This window comes from Helianthus annuus, chromosome 7 (genome assembly GCF_002127325.2).
Source record: "Helianthus annuus cultivar XRQ/B chromosome 7, HanXRQr2.0-SUNRISE, whole genome shotgun sequence".
Taxonomy (NCBI): domain Eukaryota; kingdom Viridiplantae; phylum Streptophyta; class Magnoliopsida; order Asterales; family Asteraceae; genus Helianthus; species Helianthus annuus.
The window spans coordinates 125,168,966-125,188,785 of record NC_035439.2 but is presented as its reverse complement, the minus strand read 5'-3'; the positions used below and the strand labels follow the sequence as shown (position 1 = coordinate 125,188,785).

The following is a 19,820-nucleotide window of genomic DNA, read 5'->3' as shown; positions in this document are numbered from 1 at the left end:
TAAACACATTCAACATTCATTAACACATATATTGATTAACACTAGTTTAAAGATACAATCAATGTTTTAAAAACCGGTTTTTAGATCAAACCGGATTAGGCTAAAAAATGGTTCAACCGGTTGAACCAGGTTGTACCGAGCGGTTCAACCGGGTTGACTAGGTAACTCTATAATTTCATAAATTACAACATTAACTCAAAAGTTAATCAAAAAATGAATGATTACGTATTTAAAGAGAATCCAAAAGTAAATCCATAATAAAAAAATAATCCAAAAGATAATTGAAAATAGTTGAATACATCAACTATTTTCGTTTCATACAATATTAAATAAGAACTTTTGGTTACGAATAATCATAAATTCATAATATATAAAAATCACATAAGATAAGTAACATATATATTGAAAATAAGTATCAACTCAAACTAAAATAACCCTGTGTCGGTACCGGTATTACGTTTCAAACCGGTATACCGGATTTTACCGCCGGTACAAACCTTGTGTCGTTTCACTTATTTACCGGGGTGTTTCGTACCGGATTTACATCTGAAAACGGTAATACCGGTATAACCGGCCGGTATTTACCGGTTTTTAAAACATTGGATACAATACTTGGCCAAACTTACATTTTACAAAAACTGTGCATATTTGCACTACAAGAACTGTGTATACAAGAACTCTGTTAGCAGCTTCAAGGTTTTTCCTTGCCCTAAGCAAACCTGGGATAATGTCCATGCATTGTTGACACCTTGTGAGATCATACCAGCCTAAGAATCCACATGTTGAACCTTGATCTGGACAACCATAGAATCTGCGACCAGGGTTATTGTCAGTCCAAGAAGTCAAGATTATTGCTTCTTTACCACATCGGCACATCACCATCTTCAATTTGGGGAAAGATCGATGTTCATGTGAGTTCCTGATGATGAACGATTTGGGGGAAATGGGAAGAATGGGGGTTTGGGGTTATTTAAATTGGGGGGAAATGCTCGGGGTAAACATTAAATGACACAACTATCCTCACGTGACCTGCACGTGATCAAATTTAACTGGGGAAATAAACTGTGTTAGGGCCAAAGGGTAAAACGTGCTTGATTTTTAAACATAAAGGACAAAACTCGTCAATTTTAAATATAAAAGACACCGCCTGGAAAGAGGCAAAGAAATAAAGGACAATTCTTGCAATTCACTCTTTTATTTATTAAACTCATATAATACACGTGTTTATAACCTAGTAAATTAATATTAAACTCCGATGATGACATGTATCATAATTTGAATTTCTGAAACCAAATCTTGGTCAACATAGGAAAGTGTCTACCCGAAATCTGAATATTACTATAAAAATATGTTGCATTATTTCAAAAACATACAACATATATATTTTAAACATAAAAGACAAAATCAATTTCATCATATTTGCTGCCCAATTTACCCTCCATATGAGCTGGCAGCACATGGGTATACACCATACACATACACACCAGCTAATAATTTGATTAATTATGGACAAAACAAACCAAACTTCCACAAGGTTATTCTAGTAACTTCACAAAAACTAGTGCATATTCCATGCATAATCAACCTTCAAAACCACTTGTACTCTATGCATTTAAAACTGTCCCAACGGCTAAAACACATTTACCAAAACAGTTACCACAGGGGCAAATTGGTCATTACACAATGCAGTTAACCCCATCCCACCATTTTCTTACATGATCCCCCACACCCTACTGAACTCTTTCTTTCTCACACACATATCAATCAAGAAACCATTTTTATTGCAGCATTTGAATTTAAAGACTTAAAGGAAGAATCTTTGTCTTGTTCTTCACAAGTACAAATCAAACCCATTAGGTATGCATGTGTTTTGTTCTAAATCTATAATCTTTTTTTGTGAAATTACTTTGATTTATTCAATCTTTAATCTTTTTCAAGTTTCAACACGTGGGTTTGTTATATTTTGTTCAATTTTTGATTCTTGATCTTGTGGGTATTAATATTTTCAGCATTATTTATTGTAAATTTGATATGAAAGTGATTGTTTATGCTTGATGTTGGTCTGTCTAGAGTGAAAATGACTGCTATAGTATTAAATTTGATCAAATCTGTGGGTTTTATTGTTTAAAACCCTAAATTTACCATAAAGATTGGATCTTTGTGATGTTTTCTTGTTAAATTTTTGTGGGTTTTATCGAAATCGAACAATTTTTATGATTTGTTAGTTTGTATGGAAAAAAGATTTTGAATTTGTGTTTCTTGTGATGGGTATTGATCAGAAATGATATCTGGTAATGGGGTTCATGTGGAAGATGAAAATGGTGTGGAAAATAATGTGGTGGGTCAACAAAAGTCAAATGAAGTTGAGTCAACAACATTGGAAGTGAGTGAATCTTGTGAGGATGTTAACGAGTCGAAAATCTCAAATTCGGTTGAGGTTAGTACTAATGAGGAAGTTAGTACTAATGAGGGTACTTCAAAGAACAATGAAGTGGCGAAAAACGCGCCGAAAGGCGGTCCATCGGGTAGTAAGACGAAGACGAAGCCGAATTCGCGTTTAACGCAAAGTTTAACTTCCCCTGCGAAACCCCGAAACAATGAGTCCATGAGAAGTAGCATGGATGGGCACCCCGTGAAGGCTCGGACCACATTATCTAATGCGAATGCGTCGAATCCTGCTAATAGAAGAGCTTCCACCGGTATGAAGACAAAGGAATCGGGTCCAAATGCGCTCGTATCAAGGGTAATTCCGTAAATTTCTTTTCTTGGTAGCTTTTAGTTTGTCATGTTGTTCAGATATGTTGTTGTTATCTTGTTTGGTTTAGCCTAAAAAGCCGAATGGAAGTGAAGATGGTCCTCCTTCTGCAGACCCCTCGTATGTATATTTCAAGAATTTGGCCTTTATTTCATATATGTATTTTCGTTTAATCAAATTTAAAGAATTGATTTTTTTATGGATTTATCTTGATGATCAGAAGCGTTACCCCCGGTGGACAGCATAAGAACACTGTGGTGGGCTTTTCTTCTAGGTTGGAAGAGCGCGCAGAAAAGCGAAAAGAGGTAATTATTTCGAATTTCAACATCTATACGTTTGGTTCTTTCGTTACTTTGTTGACGGTTTGATTGTTTGTGAACTAGTTTTTCTCAAAGATAGAGGAGAAGATTCATGCAAAAGAAGCGGAAAAAACCAATTTGCAAGAGAAGTCAAAGGTTTTCGCCTTTGAATATTTCATTAACAAACGAACGTGTATAATTGAACGCGTTGATCGCGTGACAAAGACTACCGTTAACATGTTATGTTGATTATGCAGGAAAACCAAGAAGCGGAGATAAAACAATTGAGAAAGACTTTGATGTTTAAAGCTGCACCGATGCCAAAATTTTACAAAGAACCCCCTCCGAAAGTCGACTTGAAGAAGGTACTTGTATCATCCCGATTTTCGTTTTCATCATAATCAAATTTTCTTTTTCAAAGTATTAATCTTTGTTGCCACATCTGTTTATTTGTTGATCGTATCTAAATATATTTTGGGTTCTTGTTTATGTATACGTTTTGTCTACAGATACCAACGACACGCCCAAAATCTCCGAAACTTGGCAGGAACAAGAGCAATGTGGGTGCAGCCACCAATGGGGTGTCGGTTAGCCCACGTGTCACTAGAAACAAGACTGCATCACCTGATGCCAACGCAACAAACGGTGGCAAAGACATTTCTGGCGCTAAAAAGACGATTAGAAAGTCTCAACCCAAAGCTCCGCCCTCTAAAAGTGAAGTCAAATCTGAAAACTCGAGTGAGAAGCCTGTTGAAGAAGAGAAAGAATGTAATGAACAATCCCATGAAAGTGTGTCGCCAAATCCTGTTGAAGTTGAAGGTTGAATCACGCGGTGATTTGTTTAATATCTGTATATGTAATAGAGTTCGTTTTCTGTTTTTCAAGTTAATAAGTTTTTCTGTGTTGTGAATAGCGACTGTAAGTTTTCGTCACATGTTCAATGCTCTACTGGTTTATATGATGTATGATTTGCTTTTCGTCCTCGTTGCAGATGTGTTATGTATCATAATTAAAACAATATACGTAACACGTGACTTTCACAAAGTTTCCTAAAATAAGTTGATATGAAGTTTTTCTGTTTTTTTTATAACTAGAAATTGTAGGACTTTACCCTGAAAAGGGAGTCCTTCCAGAAATTCTCGACGGCAAAGGGAGACCCAAAGCCGAGGAGGGGGTTTGGAAATAGTTTTCAACCAGCAATTGACGCGCCTCGGTTATTACCTCATTAGCTGCGTCATTGCCCCAAGCACAAAGATGCCTTAACTGTACCCCTAGCCCATCACTTTATACACCCCCAAACCAGCTTTCATTCATACCCTCCCCCGATGTGGGATCACTCACAAATCCATTTTCTAACCCCAAAACCTGCTTTTCATTTAGCTCTTAATGGTTCAGACATCTTACTAGTTCAGCACTTAATAGTTCGGAATGGTTCAGACATTTGTCTCTCTGAATGGTTAGTATTATACAGAGTCTGAATGGTTAAGACCTCCACTCTGACTTGGTCAGACATTTGCATCTGAACTATTAAGCATTATATTGGCTCTTAATGGTTCAGACCTCTTACCGGTTCAGCACTTAATAATTCAGAACTCTTACTGGTTCAACACTTAACCATTCAGCTACTCTCAATCTTTACTTCTGCTATTACAGACAAGATTATATTGAGTGTTACTAATAAATCACATAGTGTGATTAAGTTACGAAGATTGATGATCATAATGAAACAAATTAAACAGGAATGACAGAACAAATCAAATAGGTCGAGGGTCTCCCAAAATGTGTTTTTAAATTCATAAAACTTAAGAAATCTTTTATTCACAAACTGAACTAATACATTTTTTTCAATCATATTCAACACACTAATTATATAGAAAATTTGGTCAAATGGTTCCGGGTCGACACAACCAACATGTTTTGACCCGTACCGCATCTTTGGTATGTTACCAAACTCGCTCGTTATTACTTAAGTAACAAATGATGATATCGTTGTGCAATAAAAGGGCGTAAACCAGTCAAGGCGAGCCAGTCTAAGCTTGAGTTCGGCTCGTTTAACTTATCAGAGTTTGTGCTCGGATTGTTTCGAGCTTTACTTTTAAGTCTCGAGATTGGATCGTGAATAATTTTTTTCAAGCTTGAGCTTTGCTCGTTTATTATTCATTAAATATTTAGTTATTTGTATTATAATTTTATACATAACTAGGATTACGACCCGCCGCAATGCGGCGGGGATGCTTTATTTATAATTAAGTCGATCTACGACCCACACGTTGTGTTAAACCTGTCAAACGGGGTAAAAATAGACGATGTAAAAACGTTCACCCACACACGCACGTTGCGTCGTGTTAACTCGCAAAATTTAGAACAAAACGTAAAAACGTTAAGCCAAAGACGCACGCTGTGATGTGTTAAGTCACAAAATTTAGTACCTAGCATAGAGCGCAAAATTTGCGGAAAATGAAAACTATAAGGGACTAAAGTTGAAAGTAAAAAAAGTTATGAGGATAGATTGTAAAAGATAAAAAGTTTTGGGTTAAAAGTAAAAAACAAATAGTTTTAGGTTAAAAGTAATTTATCAAATACTTTTGGGTGAAAAGTAAAAAAAATCAATTTTTTTTTTGGAAAACCCCCAAAGCCAACGTTACGACAACCATATGCATAACAATTTTTTCTTTGAAAAATCCCCAAAGCACACCCCGCGTTGCGGCGGGGCGTAAAACGGTGTCAAATAGTACTAATGTCACACAACCGTCATTGACAACCAACACTGACTCGACCTATAATATGCGTATTGTGACGAACCTGTCAAACATGGAAAAATAGAAGTAAAAACGTTGAACCACACATGTACGTTGCGTCGTATTAACTCGAAAATTTTAGAACTATACGTAAAACGAAAATTTGCGAAAGATGAAAAGTATAAGTAATAAAAGTTGTGAAGTTAAATTGCAAATAATGAAAAGTTTTGGGTTAAAGTTAAAAAAACAAATTATATAGGGTTAAAATTGGAAAATGTACAAACCTTTGGGTTAAAACAAAAAAATCAAGTTTTTTTTTTTGAAAAACACTCAAAGCACAACTTACAAGTCATAATGCACAAAAAGTTTGCTAATTTATATAGGTTTTAATAGTTGTTATTGTTATTATTATTATATTAAATACATCCAATGACATTTGTATAAATAATAGGCATGTTCGATGAGTGAAGCTCAAACTCAGTCTCGTTGTTAAACAAGTTTATTTTTTAGCCGGAACTTCTAAGTCCGGCTCGATATGAGTTTTTAACAAAATAATCTCGAGTAGCCAACTAGCGACTTGACTCGTTTACATAGTTATACACTTATACATGTATCTTGACTCAGTACTTTAGATATTATACCACATTGAGTTTTTTTTTCTCAAATAAAAACCACATTAGAGTTGGGTTTTTTTTTTAAATCGCATCACTTGTTCAATCTTTTTTACTTCTTTATTATTATTTTTCTTTTAATAGCAATGATTTACTAAATCAATTAAGAATTAATAGATTGATAATTAAATGAAAAGCAGGAAGCTGGATGAGACTTACAACTGAACCGATTGACTAACTACCATATTAGATTGCATAGTGCCATCACTTATTAATAAATGATGATATTGTTGTACATAAATAATCTAATCTTGACTTATATCCACACACATCAACAGTTAATGCATCGATATTGCTCTTTCAACTTAATGAACAAAACATTAAATTGAATTATTATAACAAACAGTAATGCAATACGTATTAACCGAATGTGTTTGTAGTTGCACATTCGAGTAGTTGAACCTTCCACCTCTTCGATAGATGAGATGCATCTTACCACCACAATGTCCCTTCAGGGATTGACTTACTATTTAATCCGTCTGAATATAAACGACATAACATGATAACGTCGCATCTATGTTTTATAATAAAAATAAAGAAAACTACTGAGTCTAGGGACCGTACATTAAGAATTCAAGATAAACACTGGCATCTAGATCAAAAACAACAAACAAGGACCAAACGAAATAAAAACCTAACATCTACTTAACTCATAACTAAACGTAACTAAACTCTAAATCAAAATTGTAGCGCAAATCGATTTGCGAATCCGAAGCTTCCTTTTTGTTCAAACTTGGAACCCTAAATCAAACAAAATCGTGATTCAAAAGGTCGAAGATTAGGTTAAGGTTTGTAATTATCAAGATTGGAAAATCGTGATTCAAAAGGTCGGGGATTAGGTTAAGGTTTGTAATTATCAAGATTGGAGAAGAGACTAAAACGAAAACTCACATAAGTACCAATTTCTATGAATGTTTGATCTCCCAATTCCTTATTTTGTTTAGGAAAGAATTAAGATGAATAAAACTTGTTGCTATCAATATATCATTAGGACGAGATTTGCTCTTTGAATAGGTAATAATGTTGGTCGTTGGGTCCTCCTTGACTCGTGTTCTTATTAGAAATATTGTCTTTAGCCCAATTCCTAAGGCCATGTGTTATATATGGTCTCACGCCCCGAGTGAGGTGGCAGCCCTAGGGCGTGAGCCGGGTGTGATACACCGTGCTAAGAGGACGTGAAAGGGCTCACCTTGAGAGGAGTTACTGCGTGAGTAGTGTTTGTGGACCCCATGCTAAAGCCAATTAGAAAAATCCATGTGGAAGATGGCGTGAAAAGAGAGCAAACCATAACACAGAGGTGTTAGACACGTGGATTATGTTTGTGGCAGGAGATGTGGTTGGCGTTCCAGGATTCCAACCTCACATGAAAGGTCGTACACATAGGTTTGTGTTTCACCTAAACAAAATATTTACAAAATGTTGTGTCATAATTCATAAGTGTGACGATGTGTTTTTTTACATAATCAAATCAATAAAAAAAAAACCAATAGGTTATATGTTAGTAATTGCTACATAAAAGGATAGTTTAGACAAAGGTTAATATACTTTAAAGTAATTTACCCTAAAACTTTAAAGTAATTTACCCTAAAACAAATCTTAAAAAGTAATCATTTTTGAAAGAAAGATAAAAGAGTAAATTTCAAAGTTCGTCCTTTATGTATGTCTAATATATCAAAGTATGTCCTTTGTCTTTAATATCTTCAAGAAACATACTTAATGTTTGAAAAACCATTCAGGTTATGTCCTTTACCCAAAACCTGGTTTGTTTTCCCAGTTAAGTCAGGTCATGTGAGAAGCACATGAGGGCATTAATGTCATTTACTCTAAATACTCCTTTTATGTTGTAAACCCTACAATACCCCCTGCTCTCCTTCTTCTTCGATTTCAAACACAGAACCAGACACCCTCCTTCATCTCTTTCTCTCTAAACACAATATCTCTCCATCTATCCATTCAACATTTGAGAACCCTAATCAAAGACATAAGCAGTCGACACCCTCAAGCACACCACATCACCACCGATCAGCCACCACCACCACCGATCTGTCTCCTCTCTCTTCTCTCTTCACGCACACTTTCTCCCTCTAGAACCACCACCACCCACCCTACTACCATCCACCTCTTATTTAACTAACACCATCGCGGTTGTGGTTCTGAACCACCTGCAATCGAGCCTCAACCACCATCGCAACCACCCACCCCACCAAAATCGAGCCCCAACCAAGAGACGAACAGATCTAGGAATCTGAGATCTGAAAGTGAAGGTGGATAGGGTTGTAGATGACGAATGAATGGGGGTTCTGTTGCGACGGTGGTGTTCGGAGGTTGGGGTTCTGTTGCGACGGAGATGCAGAGAGATAGGGTTCAGATTTGATGGTGAGGTGTATGATTCTTGTCGACTGTTTGGAGTTGTTCGGAGTGTGAATCTCCGATGAAGATGGGTTGTTGCTGATGTCTGATGTAGCTGACCTGGGGTTTGGATGTGTAGCATCGGAAGAAACGGAATCCGGTGGTGAATGACATCGGAGAAGTGGTGGAGGGTAGAAGCAGATTGGACTGAATGTTAAATTTGAATTTGGGGTTTTTGAGTTTGTTCATCGCAGAAAAATGAAGAGAGACAGATGTTTTAACGGCTGCACAAGTATGTTGTTGTAAGGTATTAAGACTGAAATTGAAAGAAAGGATTTGTTCTTCAAAATATGGATTTGTCTTTTGAAGTTTCGAATTGTTTATTTTTTCATTGTGTTTTGAAGATTTGGGTTATTGATGATAATCTGGGTTTTGAAGTCTTGAAGATGTGGGTTATTGATGATAAATTTTTATTTTTTCTTTGTGTTTTGATGTTTTGAAGATCTGGGTTTTGAAGATATGGGTTATTGATGATAATGTGTTTTGAAGTTTTGAAGATCTGGGTTATTAATGAAAATGTGCAGATTATGAAGATTAGAGTCAAAGAGAGAAGATCTGAATTTTTTATAATTTTTTTAGTGTTTAGGGTAAAATGACTAATATACCCTCATGTGCTTCTCACATGACCTGACTTAACTGGGAAAACAAACCAGGTTTTGGGTAAAGGACATAACCTGAATGGTTTTTCAAACATTAAGTATGTTTCTTGAAGATATTAAAGACAAAGAACATACTTTGATATATTAGACATACATAAAGGACGAACTTTGAAATTTACTCAAGATAAAAAGAAGATCCAGCTAAGTCCCGGTTGGTGATGTTCATCAATCATTCACCTAACAATATACATTCAACTAAATGTATCATTGCATAACATCTCATCAAATACTAATTATTTTTTTAGACCAATCATCTCCGAATTTTCACAAGCCCTTGACAAACTTTTTAGTCATATTCATTTTTTTATAAATAGGTATTAATTATTAAAAATATATACTAACAAATGAAAGATAAAATTTCTTGTCTTTCTAAAATATATAACAAAATTACTTATTTAATTAACTGATTTTACAGGATAATATCGGTCTTTTTTTTCTTTTGATGCATATATACATCTGATAATTTATTAGTTTCTTTAATATAAAAGATAATAACTCGTAAACACACCATACAAATAGGGGCGGACTCAAGTGCCAGGTACAAATAACTTCCAAAATTTTACTTTTTTAGTATTGTCTGGTATCTTTTTTTAAACGTAATTTTAGATTAGTGACAGACTACTGAAGTATTATCGTGTCACTAGCGGTACCATCCGATTATATCTATCTCTACTAGGCTATAATGTCTATATACCAATTCAGAAGGAACCCCAACTTATTTCAATCTGAAAATGTCACTAGGCTATAATGTCATAGACAATATTGTCTACTATCTAATACTTGTTTTTTTAATGTAAATATGCAAAAGTGTTCCTGATTCACCATCATATTTGAGTAATGACTCGTAAAAAATTCGAACTCCCCCCTTCATACAATTAATTCTTATGAATCTAATTATATTATATAAAATACTATTACAATTTATACCTGTTATATTGTTTTTTTTCTTTCTGTCTGTATTAAAAAAGACAAGGCAATCATCAACCACCATGCTTTTCAAGTGGTTACATTCATCAAAAAAAAAAGGGAAAAGGCCAAACCTTCACACCACCGACACCTATTTTGTTTACAGGTCCCAAAATTTAATAATAAAGTTTAATTATTTTATTTTAATAATAATAATAATAGAACAAAAGGTACCAATATTAATAATTTAATATTCTTAGTAATTGGCACTAAATAAAACAGAAACAACTTTATTTATTTGTCTTTACATGTTTAATATGGTTTTGTACTTTTGTAGAACTAAAAGGAAAAAAAATCAATTACGTGGTATTAATTATTTTAAAAAATAAAGAGGTTAATAATTATTCAAAAATACCTAACATTTATACAAATAATACTAAAAAAAGTAATAATTCCGGAATCCTCAAAAATCGATCTTCATATCAATATTCTTCCTTAAGGAAGAAAATTGTGCAACAAGATTTGCAGTTTTGTGCAAATACAATTTCCTCAAAAATCAAACATAAATACATAAAAAATCACTTTTTTACTAATTTACAGTATTTATATAACACCATAAAGAAAGAAAATTTTGAAAATTATTTTTTCTTAAAGGAAAAAAAAATAAAAATAAAGTTTGTTCTCATGTGAAGGGGGTCTGAATCTGATTCTCTGGGGAAACTTCCTTCAATGCCAAACTGCATCATTTGCTTCCCTTTATGTCCTATTTTGCACACACTTTTCCTAAAAATTAAACTGCAATTCCAAAAATATATTTATTTAATTAATCAAATTATTCCATTTTTAATCAAACAAACCACTTATATTATTTAATAAATATACCTACCTTTTATGCATAAAATATATGTATGTATACATCAATAACAACTTGTAAAATGCCCAAATGATCCAGCAATTGAACATGCTACTTCCAATAATTTCCCTGCATTGACCAAAAAATTGGATTTATTTAGAAATATTAAACATAAATAAATCTTGATTAAAAATCATTACAAATAGGATCAAAAAGATGTGTACTTGATCATTACACAGATAATATCTGGTTTTCTTGGAGATTAAGATATGCTTAATGATCAAGACTTTTTGAAAGGATGAGTTAACTACAATCAAAAGTGGTATAAAGTCTCTAATAATATAAATATTGTGCCTTGTGTCTTAAAGTGGTACCTTTTAAGGCACCCACAAAATAATATTTGAAAAAGTGACCAAATTGGCTACTTATGCAAGCAAAGTCATCACAAAATTAGCATAATATGGTTTTGAACTTATGAAAAAGTATGTACAAGTGATTACAGCACAAAAGGTGCACACTATACTATAGCACAATATTTTTTAATTAAATTTATGATAGTTAAGTGTAATTAAGGCGGATTACTTACTTTTATAACAACTTGTTCCATTCATAATACCTAGATAACAAACAAACGTGCCCAGTAAAATCCGACACATAGCCAAGCTATTGACAGGGTCAGAGGAGGGTGGGATCAGGGCAAACCTTTCCTCTACGCCAAAAACATGAGGTTGCTTTCGCTGAGACCCTCGGCTCCAAAAACCTTTTCTATACTATCATGATTTTCTAGATAACCCAAACCTACCAACACTAAGCCGAACCGAGTTCACCCTATTATTCGGACCAAAAAAGGGTCATCACTCATCACTACCTTGGCCCGGAGAAAATATGTTCAGTGTTGTAAAAATCGGTTCCAGGTGGCGATTAATCACCAATTTACCGTCCAACAATGCTTGGAACCCAAAAGACATTGCCACGCATCATATATAATTTGAGACATTCATACGTTGCAACAAGGGACAGCGGTCTAAACTAAACCTGTACTTGGCACAATATTTCCCTTAATAACAAAGTGTGCTAAACGTACACTAATCCTATGGTTTTTATTGAATGTACCACCCCCCTACTAAATCAGTCACATCACCTCTCTACTTTATCACATAGAGGGATACCTTAAGCATATACGAGAGGTACATTTAGCCTCAACGTTTGATAAACCACCTCACATATCCAGTTAGATTATAATGGCGCGTGTTATTGCATCTACTTACCACAAAACCTGTCACTAACAATCAAGACATTCAACCTCCCTACTCCCAAAGTGGTTACTACACCAAATGCTTACATTCATCCTACAGTCTGCTCACGGAACAATCATATGTGATAACCGTTGTTTGTGATGCAAGATTTACCCATAGTTGTCAATAGCGATCGTAGCAATCGCTATAGCGCGCTACGTAGCGTATAGGTCTAGTGTTGCTATGAGGGTTGTAGCAATTAAATAGGGCTATAAAAATAGCTGGATTTCTAGTCTATCGCTATTTATAAAATAACTGCCCGCTATATATCGTTATTCGCTATGTAGCATACAGGTACCTTATTGCTATTTGTCGCTATTCGCCAGTAACAACTATGGATTTACCTAAACGCCTCGGATACCCGCTACTCCCATACAACGCGTTGTACATGACTACATGTTGCAACAACATACAAATCACAATCTTAACATATCTATGTAAGTTATACCTTATGTCTATTCCATTAGTACAAATTCTAAATTAGTGCAATAGGAATCATTCCATGTGACCCACCCCCACAACTCACATCAACACCACAAAATTCATAAACTAATCAATTAACACCATTAACAACATAACTAAAATCAATTAAATAAATAAAACTTAAAAATAATAACATAAAACATACCTCTTCTTTGCGTAGCAACCACCTTACCCACCGTCGCCGGCGCAACCTTACCCACCGGTTTCTCCTTCACCTCTTCCACCGGAAACAGCACCCCATCAATCCCCTGCACCGATATCCGCCCATCCGTATAAATATCCGGGTCGAACAAATACGCAGACCCCTCGCCTGACCCGAACTTAACCGACCCATCCGCCTCCTCCGCCACCACCTTATGCGGCAACCTTAACGTATCATACTCAACCTTTCCAAACCGCCTAACCGAATTATACATACTCTCTTCGGTTTGATACTCCGGTACCAAATGATAATACATTATCTGCTCCGGTGCACCCGGATCACTCAACTGATCAGTAGTCAATTTCGCCATCGCTTCATCGTTCGGGGCTAACACCGTTAACACATAACCCTCAGACACTAATTTCCCCATCTCCGTCGCTAACGACGTTAGATTAACCAAAATGTCAGCCAGTTCATTGTATCCGCCGTAATGTAGTAACGTTTGGATGAAGTCTTTGACCTGACTTTCGCCGTCGAAGTGTCGGTGGCCGGCTCCAGGTCCTGGAGCCGGTGCCGGAGCTAGGGACGGACCTGGAGCCATCGCGTCGTACACCGGGAGAACCGGTGGAGCACCTGCCGGAACCGGAGCTGCCGGTTTTTTCAACCGGTGAGTTCTCGGATCCACCACCGGAGCACCTTCCGGTAGCACGGCGGAAATGGAAGCCAAACTTCTTCTCCGGTTGAAGTCTTCTTGTACGGATCGGGGCACTAACAACCGCTCGATTCCGTGGATAACACCGTCGGGTCGGATAACGTCGTCGGGTCGGGTAACTTTTGCCACACCGTTTACGATTCTCTCGCCGGTGTTTCCTCGGGTCAACGGTAAGTGATTATCCGGTTCATCCACACAAAGAGTTTGATGATGAGAAACGGATCCGGTTCCGGTACCGTGACCCGGCCATTGTTCTGAACCGACCCGACCCGGGATGATGTGAAAAAGTAGGAGCTTTTGTAGGGATTTGAGATTTCGGGGCTCCAGTAAGAACCGTTTGAATTCGGGATCCATTTGGCGTTCAAGAGCTTCATTGTTCGGGGCGAATATGGTGATGTTTTGACCCGAAACTGTTTGTTCTAGTGTCTGTAAAAGAAGGGCTTTTTCAACGAGTTCGGATAACTCGGTGTAGTGTGAGTCGAGGAGGGCGACTAGTACTGAGTTGGAGTTGATCTGAGTTGAGTGAGTCGAGTTGGAACTCGGGTTTTGAATCGGTAATGCGGTGGTGGTGGTGGTGGTAACAATGAGGACTGTAATGGAGAAGATTATGAGGCTGAAAAATGCATCATAGTTCTTGAGAGAACTCATGATGCAAATCTGGAGATGAGATCAGAAGAAGAAGAAGATGAAGATGAACAGGATAATGTGGGTTTCTCTCTCTAGAAATGGTGGGTGTTGTTGTTTCTCTCTCTAGGTTTTGAGAAGTGGGTTTTTGGTTGAGAGGATTAAAAGGGGGGAGACAGGACAGGTGGTGAAACGGCAATAGTAATGTCGTTTTATGAGTTAGGATGAAGGTGTACAGGCTGGGTGTAGGGGCCACACGGGTGGGAGAAAGTTAAAAGCTCAAAGCATCGGCTCTTACACGGCTTGGCTTGGCTCCAAAACTGTATCAGCTACAATATATGTAACATCTTTTGGCAAATGTATATTTATATTTACCACTGGGTTGTTCGCGCTATGGAGCGAGAATTTAGTCGATTTCGTTTTTGATCGTTGTGTCTTGTCGGTTTTATTTTGGCGCATTGCGGTACATACACGTTATATCAACCAAAAGAGGCAACATAAAAAAATATATGTTACATTTGAGGCAGTTCAGTAACACACTACACTTCGGAAATTTGATTGGTTTTTTGGGCTTGTTGTGGTAACGGTACTCATTATAGAAGCCGAAGGAGAAAACCTTTAGAAAATATATTATATTTAACCTGATTTGATTTTAAAAAATATTTATATCAAAGTGTAGGTAAATATATACATATCATAACGGTATATTCAAAGTTTGGTAAAATATAATATTTTTTTAGGTATAAAGAAAAATAAAATATCTTTAAACTAATTAAATAAATTAATTAAGAAAACCTATGTGTAAAGCACCCATTGAGTGGCGCATCATTCCTTCATTTGTGAACTGTTGCAAAATGTACTTTAAAACTTTTGTGGATAAAGTGAAGAATTCAAAAAAATGTTGTGTTTGCAACTTACAGATGGTATTATATATGTTGTTATCAATTTATACAAAAAAGAAAAGTTAGTCGTAAATTATTTAATTGTTACAACAAATGATTTCATTGTTTATTTAAGCATGCGATGTAGCTTTGATATGAAATATAATCCGGGATTGTCTTAATAATGCATGATGATGAGTTCTTTATAAACTATGAATTCAAGTTGTTTATTGAGCATGGTAAAACAGAATGAAAGGGTCGGGTTGGATAATCGTTCAAAACTTGTTTCGGCCAAAACGGATTTGGAATCAAACGTGTACATTAAAGGGTCGGGTTGGATAATCGTTCAAAACTTGTTTCGGCCAAAACGGATTTGGAATCAAACGTGTACATTTGCACGTTGTATTTGTATTATGTCTCCTAGTGGTGATAGCAAATAGACAAAAGTGTATTATGTCAACTAGTGGTGATAGTAAATAGACAAGAGTGACGACAACGATGGTAATAGTGGTGATGGTCATATCGGCGTCAACTAGTAGAAAGCGGCACCGAAAAATAGTCATGGGGAGTGGTTTTGAGCTAAACATGTATTAAGTTAAACAAGCCTAGTGACTAACTTTTCATTCAGATGGCTCGATGGCCATGCTTACGGTTGATTTTTCCAACGCTTTTCATTCAGATGGCTCGCTGGCCATGCGAGGTCCATCGACATTGCCCCTCCATATTCCTATTGGTTCAATTTCTGTATGCTCAGCCTGCTAGGCTATACGTGGGGAATGACCGCATCGGGGCATTCACAGGGGTGCAGCAAGGGGATCCCTTGGGACCTTTGCTTTTTGCCGTAGCCTTACACCCCTTAGTGCTTCAGGTGCAGGAAAACTGTAAACTCCTCTTGCATGCTTGGTACTTGGATGACGGGACAATTATCGGGGACGCTGTTCAGGTTACTAAAGCTCTCGACATCATCGGTTCGGAGGGTCTAGCATTAGGGCTACGACTTAATATTAGAAAACCTGAAGTATTTTGGCCGACATACAACGGGGTGAAGGTCCGGCCAGGGCTCTTCCCCAGTGAGATTGGGAGGCCGGAGAAAGGTGTCAAACTGTTAGGAGGGGCAGTAAGCCGTGATGCCAGTTTTATTAGTGGTCTAGCGGCTAAGAGGGCAACGCGTGCTGTTGACATTATGGGACACCTTCCCTTGTTGCGGGATCCTCAAAGCGAACTGTCACACCCCTAATTTCCACGTGTCACCGGTGGGCCCGGTGGGGGAGTATCGTGACGTAGTCGATATCATCATAGTCAAACAACACAAATTATAATGCACAGCGGAAGCAATAAAATAGATTTATTTCAACCATATAAAATGTAATATCCAGTATCACATAGTAGCTGAAATAGATCCACAGGCGGATCAACATAAAAAGGAAAATTGTTCAACAGATGAATGGCATCTCAAGCTTGCGAGACTCTAACGATGCTAAGGAGTAACCAACCTATTACGTGTAGAACATGCACTTAATCTTTTTGGGGAAAATACGTCAGTTTACACTGGTAAATACAATTTAACTGACTCATTTTGAAAATGTTGTAAAAATTGATTTAAATGCACATGGCACAAAACTTTTTATAACTTGGGATAATTAATTAAATCTAAACTTGTAAAAGAATTACATGTTTGTTATGTGTTCAGTCGCCCGGTTCGTGCCGGGTTTAAGGTTAATAGACACATCACATAGTATAAATCCGCGGCGGGAAACCAACGGTTATACCTGAATTATATGGACACATTGTCGGGTGTACGCCTACACCCGCGTGTCAAGGTCGTGGCCATTTCGTAAAATGATGCCAAGGATATCTGGGACATGGTCATTAAACTCCCAAAGGCGTAAAACAAACAAAACTAAATTTTAAACGTGTCACATTGATAATACCCAACTACTAATGAGTTAGGGTCAATTGCCCGACCAAGCGGTATTTTATATACCGTACCCCAAGCCCGTATAAGGGAAAATAAGTTAAAAGTATTTACCTGAGCAAGTATAAAACCACAATAAGCAAATGCAAGTGTCTTTTACTGGTCTCCTATTCTGGAACGAAGGTTTATAATAACCTATTAAAATCCTAACGGGTCTTTTAATATAGCCTAAGCTTAGACCGGTTAGTTTCAAGGAATAAATATGGTTTAATCGCATGGAAGGCGAAAACCGGGAAGGAATGTGATTTAGACCAAACAAGTTTGGAGACTTGTATATTATGGGTAAACTAAACACATTCTGGATTTTGAGACAAAGATGATATGGTTTGACCCGTTTCGGCTAATATGCGTAAATTAGTTACATAAGCCGATACGAACGCGAAAATGCGTAACGGGTAACCATATAAATCATATACAAGTTTCCTGAGATTATATGCACCAAATATGTTGTGATATCAGTAGGATATGTCCTATTATATCCCAAATGATTTTAAACTCAAATTACGCCTCATAAGAGCATTTTGGTCATTTAAAAGGGTATAAAAGAGTTAAACTAGCAATCTGAGTTATATATCTGAATAAATCAGTAAATATGCTTAGTTTACTATGTTATAACAGTAGGATATCATATGTATGTGAATTTTATTAATTATAACCATCCTATGCACCGAAAGGGCATTTTGGTAATTTCATATAAGCCTAAAAAGTCAAAACTGGAAATCTGAGTTTCAAACTTAAGTTTACTGTTATTACATAAAAATTTGCTGAATATATCAGTAGGTATTGACCCTTATCCATATAAACTAGTTTTGACATAGACTATGTCGTAAAAATGCCTAAAAAGGCGATTTGGAGCCATTTCCGGGTTTTAAAAGAAAAGCTGATATTTTTATAATTCCAGAAGGCTCAAAATAATATATTTAATATGACAAATCAATAGAAAAAGGTTTGAGGTCAAAAGGATTTATATAACTCATTTTATAGCCCAAAAGGGCAAAACCGGCATTAGCCGAATTAAGCTTAGAACACTAAGTTATGCTCCGCCTAAAAATAAATAAAAATCTTTAAAATTCCCAAAATATTATTATATATCAGTAGGTATAAATTTTTGATATAAAAATCGGGTTTTGATAGGCTACATGCTAATTATGCTAATTAATTACTAAGAAAGCTTCTAATACGCTAATGAGCATAACTCTTAATCTAGACCTCAAACTGATGTCAAATTTTGGTTACAAGTCTATAATTCAGTAACTAAGATGTCTATCCTATTACATTCTCAGAAATCATGTTTATGGACATTTGGGCATAATGGTCAACATATGGGCATTTAACGGAAATTTGCATAATAATTAGACAACTAGTGAACTAAGCCGTATAATCATAGAGGTTTATACTAACATGCTACTAGGTCCAAAAGAAGCTCTAAGGCAATCTTAAACTTGACTAGAACGGGTCAGAACTGAAAGTCAAAGCGAAAGTCAAACTATGCGACTTTCGGTTCCAAACCGTGTCTAAACAGAAAATTGTCAAGTTGAACATGTTGGGACATGTTCTTACATTAGTTACCAAGTTATATAAATGATCAAACAGGTTGCATGTATCCTACATTGCTAATTATGAGTTAATTTGGATTTAGGCATTCTGTTGACTTTTTAAAAATATACTTTGACTCGACAATTAACATGGTTAGAGTGGGAATCTGATAATACCCTTTTAAGGGTTTGTTACCCACATAATTACCTACTTATAGGTATTTTTAATTCGAGATTTGACTGAGTAATTATGGACTAATCTCGAAGTCAAACCTTAATTACGATGGTTTGACTTTTAGCTAATTAACTAAGCTAAAATGGATTAAAGAGGATTAAGGACACTTACAAGAGTCCTAAATAGGATTAGAGACTTAATGAGATTTGTTTGCTGTCCAGAAAAGCTCCAGAGATGTCTTGAACCAAAGTTCCAAGTGAGCAATGAAAATGGTCACAACTCAAGTCTTTATATAGTGAACTATATGAGCTCAAGATCAAAACATGCAAGTCTAGGAAGGTTACAAGATCACCCCGGGTGTCCCTAATAGGCTAAATACTGCCTAGCAAGTCCCTTGTTTCGAAAACCATCTCAATAAGGCGGTGCAACAGGCTGAACAGGCAGCTGTCCATTTTCTGTTGCCAGCGACAGGCTTACGGACCGTAAGTCTAAGCTCTTGCGGACCGTATGCTTGAATGTTTGCGGTCCGTAACCGCCCTTGCTGAAATCGCCCAGGTACGTATCTTACGGACCGTAAGCCATGACCCTTACGGTCCGTAACCGATGGTCAGAGGATAAAAATGTGCAACTTTCAAGCCTTGGCCATGCAATCATACAAGTCCGAATTTCTCCTGCTTTTACTGCAGTGTAGGGACCACTTTGCTCAGC

At 36.4% G+C, this 19,820-nt stretch overlaps 2 protein-coding genes and 1 non-coding gene across 3 annotated transcripts; 1 reads left to right on the top strand and 2 right to left on the bottom strand.

Annotated features, from left to right (window-relative positions):
- The first annotated feature begins 1,705 nt into the window (after positions 1-1,705).
- Positions 1,706-4,081, top strand: LOC110868459 (protein WVD2-like 4). The gene is made up of 7 exons (XM_022117619.2): positions 1,706-1,857; positions 2,280-2,743; positions 2,826-2,875; positions 2,976-3,060; positions 3,139-3,210; positions 3,312-3,419; positions 3,564-4,081. The coding sequence occupies exons 2-7, from the start codon at positions 2,282-2,284 to the stop codon at positions 3,876-3,878; spliced, it is 1,092 nt and encodes a 363-aa protein (XP_021973311.1). The 5' UTR covers positions 1,706-1,857; positions 2,280-2,281; the 3' UTR covers positions 3,879-4,081.
- Positions 4,082-4,157: 76 nt separating this feature from the next.
- LOC118480637 lies at positions 4,158-4,310 on the bottom strand. Its single transcript, XR_004863617.1, has one exon. It is a non-coding gene; the product is annotated as a U4 spliceosomal RNA (small nuclear RNA).
- A 6,579-nt stretch (positions 4,311-10,889) lies between these two features.
- Positions 10,890-14,741, bottom strand: LOC110868458 (fasciclin-like arabinogalactan protein 15). The gene is made up of 3 exons (XM_022117618.2): positions 13,214-14,741; positions 11,324-11,419; positions 10,890-11,232 (listed from the first exon to the last, which is right to left on the bottom strand). The coding sequence occupies exons 1-2, from the start codon at positions 14,568-14,570 to the stop codon at positions 11,355-11,357; spliced, it is 1,422 nt and encodes a 473-aa protein (XP_021973310.1). The 5' UTR covers positions 14,571-14,741; the 3' UTR covers positions 10,890-11,232; positions 11,324-11,354.
- Positions 14,742-19,820: the final 5,079 nt, after the last annotated feature.

Bases quoted from the DNA above. Each gene is read 5' to 3' on its own strand.
- LOC110868459 (XM_022117619.2), top strand. From the start codon at position 2,282: ATGATATCTGGTAATGGGGTTCATGTGGAAGATGAAAATGGTGTGGAA. The intron at 3,061-3,138 runs GTAATTATTTCG...TTTGTGAACTAG, and splicing joins GCGCAGAAAAGCGAAAAGAG to TTTTTCTCAAAGATAGAGGA. The intron at 3,420-3,563 runs GTACTTGTATCA...TTTTGTCTACAG, and splicing joins CGAAAGTCGACTTGAAGAAG to ATACCAACGACACGCCCAAA.
- LOC110868458 (XM_022117618.2), bottom strand. From the start codon at position 14,570: ATGAGTTCTCTCAAGAACTATGATGCATTTTTCAGCCTCATAATCTTC. The intron at 11,420-13,213 runs GTATGTTTTATG...TGGTCAATGCAG, and splicing joins GGTTGCTACGCAAAGAAGAG to GGAAATTATTGGAAGTAGCA.